General features: G+C 39.2%; 1 protein-coding gene across 2 annotated transcripts in view; it reads right to left on the reverse strand.

The window, feature by feature from the left end:
* Window positions 1–19,223, reverse strand: part of znrf1 (zinc and ring finger 1) — a 173,000-nt gene that overhangs the window by 85,026 nt on the left and 68,751 nt on the right. For both annotated transcript variants that reach the window (XM_052028451.1, XM_052028452.1), the window contains exon 2: window positions 5,386–5,481. In XM_052028451.1, the coding sequence (XP_051884411.1) occupies window positions 5,386–5,481 (96 nt within the window). The remainder of the gene's footprint in view (window positions 1–5,385; window positions 5,482–19,223) is intronic.

Here is a 19,223-nt window from a genome sequence, read left to right on the forward strand (position 1 = left end):
TAAAACCTACGCCCTCTAGTTTTAGGCATCTGTGTATTGGGGAAAACCTTGTTATTATCCACCTTCCCTATGCCCCCTCATAATTTTCTATAGCTCCATCAGCTCCTCCCCTTAGCCTCCTCCACTCCAAGGAAAACAAACCTCAGCCAATCCATTCTCTCCTCATAACTGAAACATACCATCCCAGGCAACATCTCCTCTGCACTCTCCAGTGTAATCACATCATTCCTATTGTGTGGAGATTAGAAGTGAACACAATACTCGAGATATGGCCTAACCAAAGTTTTACAATATTGTAGCATGACCTCCATACCTTTCCATTCTATTCCCCAGCTGATGAAGGCCAGCATCTTTCCTGGCTTCATCATCTGATTTACCTGTACCTTAGAGGTCTATAGACTTGCACACCCAATACCCCTAGTGCCCCTCCATTCATGGAATATGTACTACCCTTACTAGACCTCCCAAAATGCATTACGTACACTTATTGGGATTAAATTCCATCTGACATTGTTCCATCCAATTTACCAGGTGATCGATATCATTCTGTAACCCAAGACTATCCTCTTCACTATCAACAACACCAGCAGTTGTTTTTTTTTTAAGATATCTTTATTAATCACATGCACATCGAAACACACGGTGAAATGCATCTTTTTGCAGTGTTCTGGGGGGCAGCCTGCAAGTGTCGCCACGCTTTCAGCGCCGACATAGCATGCCCACAACTTCCTAATCCGTACGTCTTTGGAATATGGGAGGAAACCAGAGCACCCGGAGGAAACCCACGCAGACACACGGAGAACATACAAACTCCTTACAGACAGCGGTGAGAATTGAACCCAGGTTGCTGTGCCGTAATAGTGTTATGCTAACCACTGCACTACCATGCCTGCCCTATTCATGTCCAAATCATTAACGTATCTGACAAATAGCAAGTTTACCCTCCTTAGAAGGTATAAAAGCAAAAAACAATTAATTCTGGCTGGTTGAAAGCTTGCTATATCAAAGGAGTTTTGTCTCACTGCAAATACAGCTGGCTTTGGCTTTCAAGGTATGATTTTATTATGTTCTGTCGACTATTCTATCTGGCATTGTTTAAACTAGTTTTGTGGTATTATAATGGATTTCAAAGTCATCTAACAATTCCGTACTTTCTGAACTTTAACAGAGAAAGAGTAAAGAATTCTATGCAATTTCTATTTCATTCTATGCCTTTAACATTTGTTTAAATTCAAATGCCAAACAAATGCTTCTATTCGTGAATCTTTGTAATCTTCAGCACTCATCTACCAAAGAAAGCTGTGTGAGTTTTCAAGAGCGAGGTGACAGATTGTGAAGAACAAGTTAGAACAGCTAAAAAGCAACAACCTGCCAGACCCTAATCCAGACTTGAAGATTTACATATGCAGCAGCTATTCACTTCAATGTTAATACCTTTAGTCAGCCTGCTGGCCCAGTCAGTTCTTCTGGTGAGTTGTTGAGCTTTCATTGGAGGAAATTTCATCAAGACTCAGTTTGAGTTAGACAATCTCAGTTGCATTGTAAGATGTCTCTGTTCTTAATCACTAAGTAATTCTGATGAAAGGTTATTGATCTGAAGCATTAAACATACTTCACCACTCCCCGGAAGCTACTTGACGTACTGAGTACTTTAAGCATTTCCATTTTGTTTTGTTTCAAATGTCAACAGTTGTACTATTCAGTTTTTGTGCTATCCAGCAATCTTTATTATACGTGCACACTTATGATTTTTCAGGCTAAAGGAGATCAGAGCAACTGATGTGATTAAACAGCCTGTCACCATGAAGCCTTAACATGAATAGAAGCCGATTCATGTGTTATTGGGAGTTTACAATTGAACTCTTAATCACAACAAGAAGTCTGCACCATCAGGAGAGGGAAAAGTGATAAAGTGGGATCACTTAACTATCTCACTGGGATCTTTAAAATCAAGAGGACGATGGAACTAAAATGTAGCTTTTCTCAAAATCTAATATGGTCAGTTTGGCCTTTTGAAGAGCTGGCTGCCAGATGACATGCCTCATGATATAGGCAAATATGTCTTGTGTACAGAGATCCTGACTGCATCTTAAAGAGTTTCAGAGATTCTTCTCTCCCAGTAAGTAGTTAATAAGATGACTAATTGCTCCTCTATTCAGATCTTGTTACTGGTTATGAGGAGATACTTAAGGTAAGCATAATAAACCCATTTAAAAAAAAAGTAAATGGCTAAATCATTTGGCATTGTAAAGAAAAACTTGGTTAACTTGTTATTCTCAAGACATTCCCACAAACATTATTTCTGGGTATTTTCTGTTCCAAAGCAAAGATGTTTCATGATTGATTTCACTTGTTCCTGTAACCTTATGATAAGCTTTCATTTTTCAATACCAAGTTATGATTCACCAAATCCTGTTTGAAGAAATGCTGGCATTAGAGACAAAAGCGATTACATTTGGTGTAAAGGGAACAAAAGCATTGTTGCATTTCCTTAACTGTATTCTCGTAATTATTCAGTGCAGATATAGGTTTACAATTTTATCTGGAATTAATTGAAATAGCACCTTATGGCAGTAATTAACCAATTCCAAACTGAAGGAAAGCTGCTCCACATACCTCACTCCCTTGAAAACCAAGGTCAGCATATCATCATGATTGCAGTGACAGCCTCAATGCCAGTTCCTGCATCACTCTGCCCTGCTGCCTTCCCACAGTTCCATTGTTTATGCTCAACATAGTCTCAATAATTAGGAAACACAGCATACGAGTTTTCATAAGAACATTAGAATCATGAGCAAGAGCAGGCCATGCATCTTTTGAGCCTGCTTCTCCATCCATGTGATCATGCTTGATGTGATCTTGGCCTCCACTTTCTTGCCTGTTTCCCATAACCTTTGAGACCCCCTTCGTCCAAAAACAAGGCATATCGGCCTTGAACGTATTCAGTGTTCCAATGCCCTGGGGGTCAGAATTTCAAAAATTCACAAGCTTCTGAGCTAAGAAATTCCTTCTCGTCTTAAATGTGCAACTTCTTATCCTGAAACTGTATCCCATGGCTCTAGACCTCCACCAGAGAAACAGCTTCATAGCATCTGTCAATGTCACTCAAGACCTTACATACTTCAATTAGATCACCTTTTATTCTTCTAAATTCCAATGGTTATAGGCCCAATCTGCTCAATTGTTCCTTACATACACAACTTTATCAAGGGATTCAACTTAGGAATGTTCTCCGAGACACCTCTATAACACAAGTATATCCCTCCTTGAATAAGGAAACCAAACTGTAGCTGATAGCCCAGAGTGTGGACTCACTAACATCTCATATAGTTACATTATGCATTCCCTAATTTATATTCCATCTCCCTTGCAATAAAGGCCAACATTCCATTTGCTTTCCTAATTATTTTCTATACAAACTCTGTATTTTGATACAGTATAGAAAATAATTTGGAAAGAATATGGAAGATCAAAATCAAAAGCAGATCTGTCTGTACATCTCTCCACTTAAACATTTTGATTTTCTATTCTTCCTACTAGAGTCAACAAATTTGTCCATATTATACTCCATCTGCGAAAATGTTTACCCCCTTACTTGTCTGTCTGCATCCTCTTACTTATCACCGTGAAGACTCTTTTGGTCCTCACAACTTGCTTCCAACTATCTTGGCACTATCAGCAAATCTGGCTACAAAACACTTGGTTGTTGAATCAGGTCATTAATAGAAATTGTAAAAATTGGAGATCCCTTCAATGCTCCCTGTGGCACTCCACTAGTTACAGCATGCCAACCTGAAAATGACCCGTTTGTCCCAACTCTGTTTTTTTTAAGTTAGTTAGCCAGTCCTCTTTCTATACTTATATTACCTACAATACCACAAAGTCTTACTTTATGCACTAACAAGGATCTGAGAGCAAGGATGACCTTAACTTTGACTTGAGAACGGTGCAGGCACTTATGTGAGCTTATATTTATGGTTTCCAGAGGTCACAAACAAACCTGTGATTTTTGGTCAATGTAACTTTTATACATCATATCCATGCAACATACATGAAAATATCACACCAGAAACAAACAGAATTACTCAATTAGAGTGAACTCTCCCTGAAATGTACACAAAATTAGTTGACATATCTTTTCTGGTATTGCACGGACAAATTTCTGGATCTAACACAAGAATATCATAATGACTGGAGTAAAACAGATTAAGCATGCAAGTCAGCAACTGTTATTCTCATCAAACTACAAGGAACAGTAAAAAGTTGATACATCAAAGTCTTTTCTGCACCAAACCAGTCAGAACTGCTTCAATACTCCCAATGCATGTACGTACATGGTACTTACAAGTAACATTACACGGACCAAACATAAATTCTATTATACTTGCCAGCAATGTTCTGTTGCTCTACCCCCTCCCCCTCTCTCCCTCATCTAAGCAATAGATTCTGAAGATTGTTACCCTTGATGCAATTCTAGACTACAATTACTCAACTTTACCCCTTCAATGCAGTGACTGTAAGCCATGTCGTTACCACTTAAAACTATGTGGAGATTGATAAAGCAAGATTCAGCACACCAATGTTCTGTACATGATCAGGAGTGGAATCAATCTGTTTCTATCTATGTCACTGATACATGGAGCAGCCTGGAATGATAGGAGACAAGCTCAAGTCAAAACAAAGCAGGACTAGACTTGGAACATGGGTGGGACCACAACATTGCCATGCTATATGGTTTTTGTTTCAATGTGCTGAAATTTGATAAAAAGTTATTCCAGATTTGAGGAACATGCCCAAATGCAGACAACTCAACAGCTGAACTATCAGAACACTAATACACTGCAAACTGCATTAAAAAGATGCAGCATCATTCTATGAATGTACTTATAAAAAGAGCAAGAGCATTTCTGCAACTTTTATTTTTACATTTATAGCGTAAAGCATTTCCTTATCCTGACCCCTCTTCTCTGCATTACACACTTTTAATGCTGAGACATTAAGTGAGTAGACTGCTTCCTTAACACTTCCTATGTTGTTCTAAACCTATCACTGAGTCTTCTAATGGAAACCTTTTGGAAACTACTTGCAGGAGGCCTGATGAAACTTTCTGAAACCTGCCACCAGGTGCGGTAAGCGGTTGGTCTGTACCACCTCTGGAAGAAATAAAACCCAGCAATTCCCTCAATCAAGTTTCATGAACTCAGCACGTCAAGGACCATTGATACAAGTTCATACTTTACTATTTCTTGACATTTTATCCTAGCTTTCATTGTCTACAGAAACACACATCAAGGCACTTCACAGAATATTCCATGCTTTCAATGTCAACACTCTCAAAAGAAACAGCCATATACACTGCAAACATAGAAGTAATTGGTACAGTACCATTATAGGAGAGTCGTGGTTTGCTGAGACACATTATAAAGTGCATCTCCATCTCGTCGGAAGCTACAGATTTTGAACAAATTGGGCACTTGAAACCTGAAAGAAATAAAAGGGATGTGTCAATGTTTAAATCAATGATAAATAAAAATTCCTCTAATTACATCTTGCAGCTTCTGCACCAGCAAGTTTTTTTTCATGCAGACAGCTAAAAGCTTAGCTTGCCATCGTAAGCTGACAGAACACATCATCTTCATTAATATTTCAGTAAACCTTTATTTTCCTTGTCATGCTTTCAATACTCTAATCATTAAATAATCACTCATTCAGAAATTCAACACATTTAATTTTTAAAAACCAAAATTTCTTTTGCCTCTCATTTCAAAAACATGCTGCAGTAAAGTGCAAGTTTAAAAGTCATAATAATTAAAATAACCAAGCGTGCAGAATTTAAATTAACCAGGGCAATGGAAAGATTACTAAGCTATTATATGACCTCAAGGGTGAAAGAGGATTAGTCAAAGATACTTCTCAAGGTGGAAATAGATAAATACTTGAAAGATTGAGGAATTGAGGGCAATAAGGAACTGGTACAGAAGAGGAGACGAGGCCAACATAAATCAGCTCTTATCATACTGAATGGCAGGGCAGGGTTGAGGAGCCTGGTGGCCCATTCCCGCTCCTAATTTTCTTGTGTTCACCTCGGAAATATAATGTCTCTTATGTTCAATGATCTATAGATTTATGCAGCCCTTGGTTTATAATTCCGAAAAGGAATCCTAAATTCAGGTTCTTGATCAATTTCTGCTCATTTTGCAGATGGTCTTACTTAACCAACAAAAACAAGTCAAGACGTTCATAATCTATTTCTTAACTTGTGTTTCAAGAACCAGCAGACTCGGTTTCTTGATGAAGATAATTCAAACATTTTCTGGTGATTATTATTTTCTTAACCCTTAAACAAATAGTTCATCAAAATTAAAGCAACCTTCAATTTCTTTTTTTGAAAAAAGTATTAACAAATTAGTTTGAGGCCAATTATCATTGAAGTTAAAATATTTAGGACAAATCTACATATTTAAAAAGACCATTAGTTATATTTTAATTTAAATTAATGAGATCATAACAGGAGAAACATTACAAGTATGACAAAATAATTTGAATGAAAATTATGACAAACATTTATGATCCATATGTTTTTCAATGTTAAATATATACTCTCCCATCGAATTAAAATTGTTTAATTCAATTACTCTACTACAAAATTGAAATGCAAACATGAAAATCAACTTCAAATCACTAGTGGTTGTGTTTGCACAGAATTCCCTTAAGGTTACCATGAATTCTAAACCAGTCTGCACCCACGGATTATTTCAAATTATTCTAGAATGATGTGAAAATGTATACTATTTCCATAAAATTAAAATAAACATTGTCCATTTGATTAATCAACTTATTCAATTTAATATTCCACTAGAAATTCGCCATTATTTAGCAGATTTAATAAATACCAAAGGAGAAAGGTCACCGAATCCAGATGGAATGAAACCCATTAGAGAGAAATGAGAAGCTGCAAAGGCTCTGGTCATAACCTTCCAATCCTACAAAGATGCAAAAGCAGAACTGGCAGGATTCTGGGAACAATATTAATTAGGATCTGGGAACAAAATTAATTAGCACTTGGAAAAACAGATTAATAAAAGAAAGCCAACTCAAATTTGTTCAGGTCACATTACGTCTGATTACCTTAATGGAATTCTTTGACGAAGAAACTGAGAGAAATGCCAGTGATGGTGCACTTAATGTCAGAGTCAAACAGCAGAGTAATGGGCCCTTCAGCCACCAGATCCATGCCAACCTTTTTGCCCATTTATACTAATCCCATTTGCCCCCAATAGGACTGTATCTTTCTATGCCTTCCCTGTTTAAATGTCATCTAAATGCCCCTTAAACGTAGGTGTGTCTGTCAGGTGATTATAAATACCATTCATCAGACATGTTGTATATTTGAAATCTGTGCTTCTAAAATCATACAGGTCAGAAAGCAGAGCACAGTGGTGAATGATCACAACTCCACCAGTCTGAAAACAAAGTTGGAAGCGCTGCTCTTTAATAAATTAATGGATACAAGGGGGACACAAGTCAACACAGAAAAATGATGTGGTTAGTGGGAAAAATAAGTAGAGCCAAAATAAACCAAATGGTTAAAATTTTAAAATGGAGTGCAAGCACAGAAGTTTCTGAATGTTAAGTTGTTGAAAAGGCACACAAGATTCCTAGCTTCTACATAGGAGGTCAAAACCAGTGTTAGGAAATGGCATTTTCCTATCAATGACTTGTTCACTGATAGTCAGTTTGAGTTTGACCACAACTATCTGGCTCAAGACCTCATCACAGTTTTGGTCATAACATGGACAAAAGAGTTGAATTCCAAAGATGACAATGACTGCCCTCGACATAAAGGCCAAATTTGGCCAAGTGCGTTGTCAGGGAGCTGAGGTAACACCACACTTAATGGGCATCAAGGGAAAAAACACAGTTTCACACAAAGGAAGAGTTGAGGAGCAAGAAATAGTGCCATCTCCAACAAGAAGAGACCAATCACCTACCCTTGACATCCAATGGCATTACTATTGCCAAGTCCCTCACTGGCAAGGCTATCGTTGAATAGAAACTTAACTGCATAAATACAGTAGATACAAGAGCGGGTTGGGGGCTGAAGATCATGTTGTGAGCGACTCACCTCTTGACAGCCTAAAAACATTCTACCATCTGTGAAGTACAGCAGGAGTGTGGTGGAAAATCCTCCACTTACCACAAAGGGTACAGCTCCATCAACACACAAGTAGCTTGTCGCCATCTGGGACAAAGCAACCTGTTTGATTGGCATGCTCTCCACTATCCTACACAATAAATCTCTCCACCACTGTGCCATCAACAAAATGCACTTAAGTGACCTAGGCTATTTCAATTACACCTTCTAAACCTACAACTTCTGTACCAAGGTGAACAAGGTGGAGCACAGGGTCACCACGATCTTCAGGTTCCCCTCCAAAGCATTCACTGTTCTCAATTGGAAATATATAGCTGTTCCTTCATTAACCTAGCGTCTAAATCCTGGAATTCCCTACCCAATAGTGCCAATGGAAATACCATTATTGGACGGACTATAGTGGATCAAGGTAGAGGCTCACCACCATCTTCTCAAGAACAATTAGGGATGGTCAACATATGCCAGCTTCTTCGGTCATGCCTAATCCCAAAAAAAATTTTAAAAAGGCAAAGTGCACAAAGATAAAGAACTATATGAAACATGGGTTTATATCCCAGCTGGAGTATTCTTTGTGATGCTGGAGATCATAATTTAGGAACAATGTCAAGGCCACAGGGTGAAGAGATCTTTCACCAAAATGATACTGGGGATGCAAGCCTTTAATTCTGTGAAAAGAAGACATAAAACAGAGTTGTTCTACTTGCAGTACGAGGAAAAATAGGGGGAAATGTGATTGGGGTTTAAAATCATAAATGTTTAAGGGGCATAAAGGTTAGTAGCCAGAAAATATTCAAGAAAACTATGTTTTGGCAGTGAGTTATGATTGGGACTTTACTACAGGTGACCCCTGCATTCATGCGGAGGGTTGTGTTTCTGGAAAATGGTCCGTATTATGATTTTCCATAACATCATCTGTGCATGTGTCAAGAAACAAGAGTCGAAAAAAAATTGTATTATTTATTTATCGTCCACAAATTCCGTGAGGGCAGATTTTATTCGGTATCTCAAATTTTTGGGTAGTAGTTTATAATTCTGGAAAGGCAAATTTCTGTTACCTGAATGGCCGTAACACAGAGGTCGTCTGTACCTGAAAAGGTATTTGGAACAGATCCTATAATCACTTTTGGAATCAATTGGATAAAAATAAAGTGGAAAAGTTTACAGTGATATGGAAAAAGAGCTGGAATTAACTGTATTGTCTTTGAAGTGATGGCACAGTCATGATGTATTGTAAGATTCTATAAAAGGATACTGGAAATGTTCTTGATTAGGCCAGGAAGTACAAACACTTGGAAAGTAAATGCACTGACTGTTAAGATGCATGTGGTTATCATAATAACCACAGGATTCAATCAACTAAGCAGGTTGGACAGGAATCTCCAGAGGGATTTTCCATCATCTATTGGTCCTGGGAATCCCCTAGAAGATTACAAGGATGGGGAGGGAGGAGTAGGTAAGGTTTTGTTGTGATACTCTGGATCACTGTGAATAAAAGCAGGCATGACCACTTTCACAGCTATCTCCATAAATTTCTGTAAATAGGCACTGAACTTTACGACCTTGCTATTATGAAGGATCAGGTATGAGATCACGCCTGATTCTTCATAATGACAAGGTCCTGAAGTGTGAAAGTACTTGGTTTCTAATATTCTTTGGTTCAGTACATTGCCGTTCCAAAACATTCAGATAATTGAGTGTTCAGAGGCTTTAATAACCATTCAGCATATCAGAGAAAATGACAAGAATCAAATTTGTTTCATGCTGCCATCAATCTGTCCTTCAAATATTTTGTGACTTTAATGACTTGTAAACATATAAATTCTTGCTCCATTTTCAAACTAATATTCCCTCCTCTTAGTTCCCAAACATGCCATTTATATTTCTCTGGTCAAAGATCTGCCTGTACACCTCTCAACCAGATTGTTGTTGTAAATATCATTCTTCAGTCAGAAAATACAGAATTGTAACTTGACAAGCATTTCCAAATGTCTTCCCCTCTTTGCAAGGGAGTGTCCTTTTCCTCCACAGATCACATGTATAAAAGATTATAAACTCAATTTGGTGAGAGACATACAATCGAAAATGAGAGATTTCATGACATATGTCAGTGATAACAAACCTGATTCTGAATTGTCTCTTTACAACTCTGCACATTACAACTTTGCACTTTTATTTTGGTCAGATCACTTCATGACACGTCCCTTTCAATAAAGTTTAACCAGAATAATTTGAACTGAAATTACACATGGAACAATTTCCCTCAGACAGAAGCAAAAGACATACTAGCAGTTTTGGTCAGAATACATTATCCACCAATGTTTAAAGTAACTTGGTAAGTTTGACAAACTCAAGGAATTTGGAAAAGTTCCTCATCACATTAGCAGATATGGGGCACCGGAATTTAACTTCTGTAAAAAGGTAGGAAATCAGTATGCTTAAGGGAAGAGTTGACACCTGATTCATGAGTTTAAAAACCAGAGGCATTAGGGATTTTATTTCAAAATACAATGTAAACTTATCAACTAAGAAAACTATGTTATACAGCATATACATTTCAATTAAAATACGATAAGACCAAGCCACATGGCCAATAGATATTCCTATTAAATGCCAGAGGGAAAATGTTCTTTATGCACAGTATGTAGCAAAATTAAAACATAGATACATAGCAAAGTCAAAAATGGATACAGGAAGCTGTGACTGCCACAGAAAGGGATGAGAAATGGGAAATTTGTCCCCTCAAGAGTCCATGTGTGGGTGCTGCTTGCTGCTCTCTTCCAATGGAGAGGGAGATGAATTGGTTTTCCTGAAGCAGACAGCCAACATTACTTCCCCAGTGTAGTGGTCTCTTGCAAATTGGAAACCATTATTTAATGTCCCCAGCACCAACACAAAAGTGCTGCCAGCATAGAGGTTCATGACTAATATCACCACCAGTGGCCACACTGTTTTGTAACTACAATTGAGCTGCAGGATGTGGCTCAATTTAATTAACACATCCGTGTCAAGTGGAGTCTCCTGATACATTGCTGTTTGCTGAGATAAGTGTGGAGTTGTTCCCCTTTGGCAGATAGGACCTGGTATTGAAGGCCCTTCTACCCCTCCTCCTCTGCACTCCGCCCACACTTCATACATGCGTCTTTACAAACGTCACCACTTCTGTAATTCCTCCAAAAATGGCAGTTGGTGAGTCATTAAAAAAATTCCAACCAAATTGACACACATAGCACCAAGGTACTATAGGGTCTCAGAGCCTAAGCTTTTTACCTCAGTACCCCGACACCAATTCCATTCCCTTCCTTGGCCACAGCCTCAGGCTGAACCACACCACTTCCAATCTTGGACTCCAACAAGATCTGGAGCTCATTCTGTAACTGCCTCAATGTGGTCACTCACCGACACTTCCATGACAATGCTCATGCCCCTGCCTCATACTATTCATCTTCACGCCTCTTTTCACTATGTCACTCTCAGTGTTCTGCTGGTTGCCCTCCCATTCTCCACCTTCTACAAAATTCAACTGACCCAAATCCTTTCCCATTCCCTCTGATCTCTAAAGTCTACCTTAAACAATTAATATCCATGTGCTTAAATCTCTGTGGCCTTGCCCTTTCTAGTTTGCAAAGTCTTCCAGCACTTCACCCTTCTCCTCAAACATGACACGTCTTGATTTGACAGCTTGCCCATTTGCTTCTCCCTGCCCCTCCATTAGTGGTTGTACTTTAGCTACTCAGCTCTTGCTTGCTGAAATTCCCAACCAAATACCCTCTGTTCCATCAATGACCAGATGGAGGGGAGTGTGTGTGGGGCTGGGGGGGGGGGGGGGCAGGGGCAGTGGTTGAGGGATGAAACTAAAGTCCACACAGATTCAGTGCAGTGTAAAAGAGATAGGATGTTTTCAGTAACTGAAACATCATTGAGGACTGTTATTCCACAAAAGGGCAGCATTCACTGAGTGACTGGGTAAATTTGACAGTAAGGGAAGGATGACAATTAGTTGGCACTGGATTTGATTAAAAAACAGGGAACTTAACGAGCTTCATTAGGTTTCTGTATGGGTGCTGTCAGAGGTGATCCATAATGTAACCTGGCAACAGTATGTTCATTTCCAGTCTCCTAGCAACAATTCGTCACCTAATCAAAGTAGGTCATCACCAAGAATAATCTCTGCCCTACAGCACTCACAGCCCAGTTTGCTGAACTTTATTTTTTCTTCCTCTATTAGATAAGTTCGATTTCATTAAGAAACTGTGGGCATTATATGTCCTAAGTGTACAGGTCAATATATGTATTTAGCAGCCAAAGACCTGAATGAAATTCAGAACCAAGTTGGCATGTTATTATTACTCCGATTATAAACCAAACTACACTGATGTTGATAGAGGATGAAGGACAAGAGATTTTAATATGAAATGAATTTTAAAAGCATCCTGGCATATCCAAAGCAATTAGCACTGACATTCTCAATTCTCACCACCCACCTCATTATCTTAGAAAAAGACTGCATTAAATGTTACAAAAAAACACAGATTTCCAGCAGGAGTCACTGGATATCAATCAGTAGCAGCAGTTTTTACCATCCAAAGGGCACAGGGACATACTGTTAACAGCCGGCAGCACCTGCTTTAGTTAGCTGAGATCACCTTAGACAGTAAAACCTAGTCACGACACACTGAGTTGAGCCAGAGCAAAAAACTTAGGGTCACAACTCCTTCCAAGCATCAAATCATCTCTCTGGTTGTTTCCAGGTGTGCTCAGGATTGGTCTCAGCAGGAATGTCCCTGGAGTCAAAAATCACCCAAGTAAGACTCACAAGTGAATCATGCAAATTGCCAACTGTACAAGATATAAGAATTTGTTTGGTGTCCAGGGGAACCCACAGTACAACCTTTTCAAGGGAACTTGGAAAATTAGGGGATGGACAATAAAGGCTGCCTCTGACTACAACATTCACACCTCATGAAAAGAAAAAATTCACTCTGCAGAAAAGCATATCTTACTTCTTACAGCTTCTCAGAAAATGTCAATTTTAGTTTTACACTAAACTAACACTAACTTCAGAAATGGGCAGTGGGCGGGGGGAGGTGGGAAGTAGTCCTCTACTGACTCCAGTTTGGAATCCTATAAACTGTGTTCTTTGCGATACAGAGCTTTAAATAAGTCTCTCATCTTTACATCAATAATGGCCCAACTAAAGGAATGTTAATCAAAAGAGACACGTCACCTCAGATCAATCAAAACTTACCATTGAAAATAAACCTGAAATTAAAATATAAAGCATTAGGTTTAGTAGTTTTCCTAATAACTACTGCTCCAAATATGAAACACAGGCAGAAATTGGTTAGGAAATAACTAAGTACTGAGACATTCAGCAGCAATTTCAACTTTCAAACTTAAACAGGACTTTCACTTCCCTTTAAACTGCACGAGTTTGAATCACCACCTGAAGTAACATGGTGCTTCAATACAAATTGACATGTAAAGTGTAATACTGGAATACTTATAAACTTTCCGAAACAAAAAAGCAGAACCACCTTTTTAGCACTAGAGAATTCTTCCCCTTGGTGGTTATTTGCTGATTGAAATTGATTTTTTTTTAAAAAGCCTTTGTCTGCAGTATACTTGGTATCCCACTGATTTCTCCTTGTGCTCTTTCTTGTAAGAACAACACTCCAAGAGTGATACAAGCATGTTGTGCAATATCAGCATTACTTGTTTTCTATTCTATTGCTGTTGTTCTATAGCCCAGTCCTTTGTTAATTGTAAATACTTCACAATGTCTAAACAACATTTGATTTCTAAATGCAAGCATCCAAATGTATGCAGATTACTGAACTTGAATTATTGATGAAAAATAGATCCTTCAAAAGGCAGCTCTTACACTTTGAAATCCTGTGAAATACACAATTCCTCTGCTTTGACTTTGCCACAGTAAGCTTTGGTTATTGCACCTACAGTTTATTGTTCTGAACTTGCATTTCAGTAACTTAATGAATCAGATAATCGAAATTTGATTTTCATTTGAGAAAAAAATAATTCCATTGGGAAACGTCTCCAAATACTATTTACTAAATAGTGATGCATAGCGCAATAGAAAGTGGGTGCTGGGATTTACAGCAAATGATCCACACATACAGTACCACTGGGAATAGTTTCTGGTTATTTATGAAGACTTGTTAAGTTAATAACACAGCAGCAAATAAGCTGCTGGCGAGTTCAGGCTTTTGCTTCTCTGGCAATGCACAAGCTTGCCTCTCCAGTGCTGCATATCCAGGGTGTTCATCAGCTCTGGATTTTCAATTAGTTCCAAAATTCAGTGCCAACTTTGTCAAGCTGAAATAGAGCTTTTTATTGGAATATTTCTGTTAATTGTAAAGATGTAAAAATTAGTAATAAAAAGTAATCGTTCAATGAACACATATAAATGTATCAAAACAGGATTCTTTAAAGAAAACATATTTATCTCATATATGGGCCTGCAGGTCAATTATTATTCTTATACTTTTGGGTAAAAGATATCACATTAGCCACAGATAACTCAAAATGCACTTTCACTGTACACAAGGCCCTGTGAATTAACCAGCAGACATACTTCTTTCCCAAACAGCAAGGATCAAACTTTAGTACATGCAATGATAATCAATACATTCCCAGAGACCTGTAGCAAAACTCTGCTGACAGACCTGCTCTATCTTCAGAATCACAGCCTCAGCTGCTTATAAAGCACTGCAGGAATGTTTTTCTTCAGTAATCTGTCCATCCTACGGTGGGATAGAGCATCAAGGTGAAGTATAAAAGCAAGTGTTGCACTTTTCAACACCTTCATGACCTCAAGATGTTGCAAGGCAATTTCCAGTCAATTAAGTGCTTCTGAAGCATAGTCACTGTTGTAACATAGGAAATATGACAGTCAGGTTTCCAAAGTGGCCAAATATTTTGTTTTAAGATAAGATGTCTTTATTAGTCACATGTACATCGAAACACACAATGAAATGCATCTTTTGCATAGTGTCCTGGGGGCGGGCTGCAACTGTCGCCAAGCTTCCAGCGCCAGCATACCATGCCCACAACTTCCTAACCCGGATGTCTTTGGAATGTGGGAGGAAACCAGAGCACCCGGAGGAAACCCACGCAGGCACGGGAAGAGCGTACAAACTCCTAACGGACAGCAGCCAGAATTGAACCTGGGTCACTGGCGCTGTAATATCGTTATGCTAACCGCTGCACTACCGTGCCTGCCCATTTTGTTTTTAAAGTGTTGGTTGAGTCTCATCTGAAGTACAGTACCCGAGTCGATGCAAGATTCAGCAAAGTGAGGTTATAGGCGTGTGGCTATTTGGACTGGCATGCACAGATCCATTTCAGTCCACATTTTTAAGATCATATATTCTTTCCTAATTTTTACAATATCTATTTCATATTATAATTTTAAATAGTAAACACAAGAAGCAGAAAAGAAGAGAAGTGTTGAAATGCAACTGTGATACTATATGGTAAGTATAGGCAGAATTAGGTTTTTATAGACATGTATAATATATTAAAAATACTATATATTTCCTATTGCATGTAGGAATCAAGAAATGCATTGGTTGACTGGAATAAAATTAGAGAAGATTAAGTTGGTACTTCAGGATCCAAGTGCTAAATTCAGTCTACGTTTGAAGTCAATGCATTCTGCATTTATTATTAATACATTTCTGAACAAACGTATGCATCTTCCGTCGTTATTCGATTTGATATATTATGCCTGATACTGCTGTCAAAATCTTGCATCACTTCCCATCAGCTTTCCGCCTTGTAAAATTCTACATTCATACTTAGAATGGAAACTGCCCACGTAAAGTTGCCACACAGCCAGTGTCCCTTTCCCAGGAGAAAGGATTGCTGCACTTTCATCTACAGGAAGTGCTACTGCAGTCTGCCAAACTTACAACAACAGTTTCCATCATATTCGTAAATAGAAATTTTTAATGGAAAATATTGAGCCAAATGTACAGAGGTGGTCAAATACTTTACAGAGCAACAACAAAAAAATGAGCTACTGGCCAAAAGACTGAAAAGGAACTCTCGAAATGCTACGCCCACAGGAATGTGCTGCATACAGTCCTATCAAAAAAACTGAGGGCGGACTTCACTGGCTTCTCCAACATCTTCGACTTCTTACCATCCAAGAATCCCAGTTTCAAAATCTAGTCCTGGGGGAGACTGCCATTGGCAAGGATCACTGGGAAAGATATCAAGCTGTCAGCCATCACACGAGCATTCACATTCATCCAAGTAAGTAGAAAAGGTTAAGAACAGAGCTGCTCCACTCTGCTTATCAAATTAATTTCTCCCCAAAACTTTATAAAAAGTTGACATCTGATATCCCATTAACAGGTACAAGCACACATTTCACTGAATTGAAACTTCAAATTTAGCTACTAATATAAGCAAAAAGGGGTTTCAGTGCATAAAGTGAGCAGATTCTCCTCCCAACCAGGATATCAAATGTCATATCTGAAGGCCACCGAACTTAGGTGTGAATTGTGACAGAGTTAATGATTTTGTCAAGGATCTACCTTGGGCCCAATACATTGATGCAATCATGAAGGTGGCACGCCAGCAGCTCTACTTCACTAGGAGTTCGATGAGATTCGGTATGTCACCAAAGACTCTTACAAATTTCTACAGATGCATGGTGGACAGCATTCTGACTGGTTGCATCACCGCCTGGTATGGAGGCTCCAATCCGCAGGATCAAAAGAGCCTGTAGAGGGTCATAAACTCAGCCAGCTCCATCACGGGCACAACCCTCCCCGCCATCAAGGACACCCTCAAGATGCGGTGCCTCAAGAAGGCGGCATCCATCATTAAGGACCCTCACCAACCAGGACATGCCCTCTTCACATTACTACAATCAGGGAGGACCCTGAAGACCCACACTCAACAATTCAGGAACAGCTTCTTCCCCTCCGCCATCAGATTTCCCAACGGTCCATGAACACGACCTCATTATTCTTCTTTTACACTATTTATTTATTTTTGTAACATGCGTCTTTACGTCTTGCACTGTACTGCTGGCGCAAAACAACAAATTTCATGACCTATGTCAGTGATAATAAACCTGATTCTGATTCAAATTAGAGGTAAAGGATGAAAGGAAGCATTTCAGATCTGCAAGCCCATTGCAGAGGGTCACAGTAGAAATATGAGTTACGTGCCTTGGACACAGGATGTGTGTACTGAACAGATTTGTGGAAGTTGCTTATAAAAAGACACTGGGTATGAAAGAAACAAATATTGTTGCGATCCATCGGGGAAATAGTGTACAGTGCAGAGGACATCATCAGATGCAAATGAGATCTACTTGTGAAAACAGTTACTTAATTCCTTTCATCACTACATCCAAATAAGCCGGTCAACACTGATATGTTACAAGTTTTTGCTGCATGCATTAAAACAGGTTGAAAGCTCCAAAACTGCCAAGATCACCATACTGAGGTAAAGTTGCAGTTTTGGCAGGACTGTGTTGACTCAGGCCATAGAACACTACAGCACAGTACAGACCCTTCGGCCCACAATGTTGTGCCGACATTTTATCCTGCTCTAAGATCTATCTAACCCTTCCCTCCCATATAGCCCCCTATTTTTCTATCATTCATGTGTCTAAGAGTTTCTTAAATGTCCCTAATGTATCTGCCACCACAACCTCTGTTGGCAGTGCGTTCCATGCACCCACCACCCTGTGTTTAAAAAAAACTTACCCCTGACATCCCCCATATACCTTCCTCCAATCACCTTAACATTATGTCCCCCTCGTGTGAGCCATTGTCGCACTGGGAAAGTCTGACTGTCCACTCGATCTATGCCTCTTATCATTTTGTACACCTCATGTGTCACAAGGATCAGAATGACAGACATGGAAAGGCTTTCTTGTCACATGGCTCAGTTACCTGATGCATTCACTCTTGCCAGAGCCAGTCGTATCACAAAGGAAATGAATAAAAATAAAAAACAAAAAGCAGTGGATTTGAAATGCTCAAATATGGGCCCATAGTTGCTGCCAGCAGCAAGCTCCCCGAGCTTGATGACTCTCCCTCCATGGTGTAAGGAGGATGACTGAGAGCAGAAAACAAGCTACTGAAGAAGTTCAGCAGGTCAGGCAGCATCTATGGATGCGAAGGATAGTCAATGTTACAGGTCGAGACTCTGCAGCGGGACCGAGAGCTCTGGGGGGGAAATGGCCGGTATAAAGAGGTGAGGGGTAGCGGTGACACAAGAGCTGGATCCAGATGAGGAGAGATTGATGGGCAGATAAGAGTCAGGCGGGGGAGGGAAAAGTGAGGATAGAGACAGAGGCTGGCTAGGAGGCGACGTGGAGAGAGCAAAGGGCTGCAGATTCTGAAATCCGATAAGGAAGGTAATGAGTGGAACTGGAAAAGTGAGGGATGATGGGCAGATGGGAAACTGTTAGGGGAGGTGATAGGGGACCCAGTGGGTTGAGTGTGTGAGTGATATTGAGCACCTTGAATGCATGCACTAGGAGCACACAGAAGCCCTATGGAAATGGCAGAACAAACTGTGTTCTGTGTGTTCTAAACTACCAACCCACCTGCTCCATTAGGTACTTCCTACCCCATCTGTGCACAACTCTGCACTTGGCACAATGGCTTCATCAATCACCTCAGAACCCACAAAACTGGAATGGATGCATGTCACTCTCGATCCCAAGGGACTGCCTGAGAAATATTGGTAAGTGGGAACTTGACTTATGCAACCCATCCAGAACAAAGGTAAAAACAGAAATACTCCTTGATTTTGCTGGCTGTCAAAATCTATAAATGTTTTTGATGAAGTTCAGAAACAATCAAAAACACTGACAATGCCAATGACAATTAAAATAGGTTTATTATTAAAATTTAAACAATAAAATCTAAAAAATCTTAGAACCTCTTTTAAACAACTGAAAACATTTAAAGAAACTCAATCAAGTCAAACTCATTAATAGTTATTTTTGTTCATTGCGATTCTCCCTAGCCTTTGAAATAAATGGACTAGCTGTTCTTGTGCAAGGTTTAACCTAGGA

The sequence above is a fragment of the Pristis pectinata genome, chromosome 13 (genome assembly GCF_009764475.1).
Source record: "Pristis pectinata isolate sPriPec2 chromosome 13, sPriPec2.1.pri, whole genome shotgun sequence".
Classification (NCBI taxonomy): Eukaryota; Metazoa; Chordata; class Chondrichthyes; order Rhinopristiformes; family Pristidae; genus Pristis; species Pristis pectinata.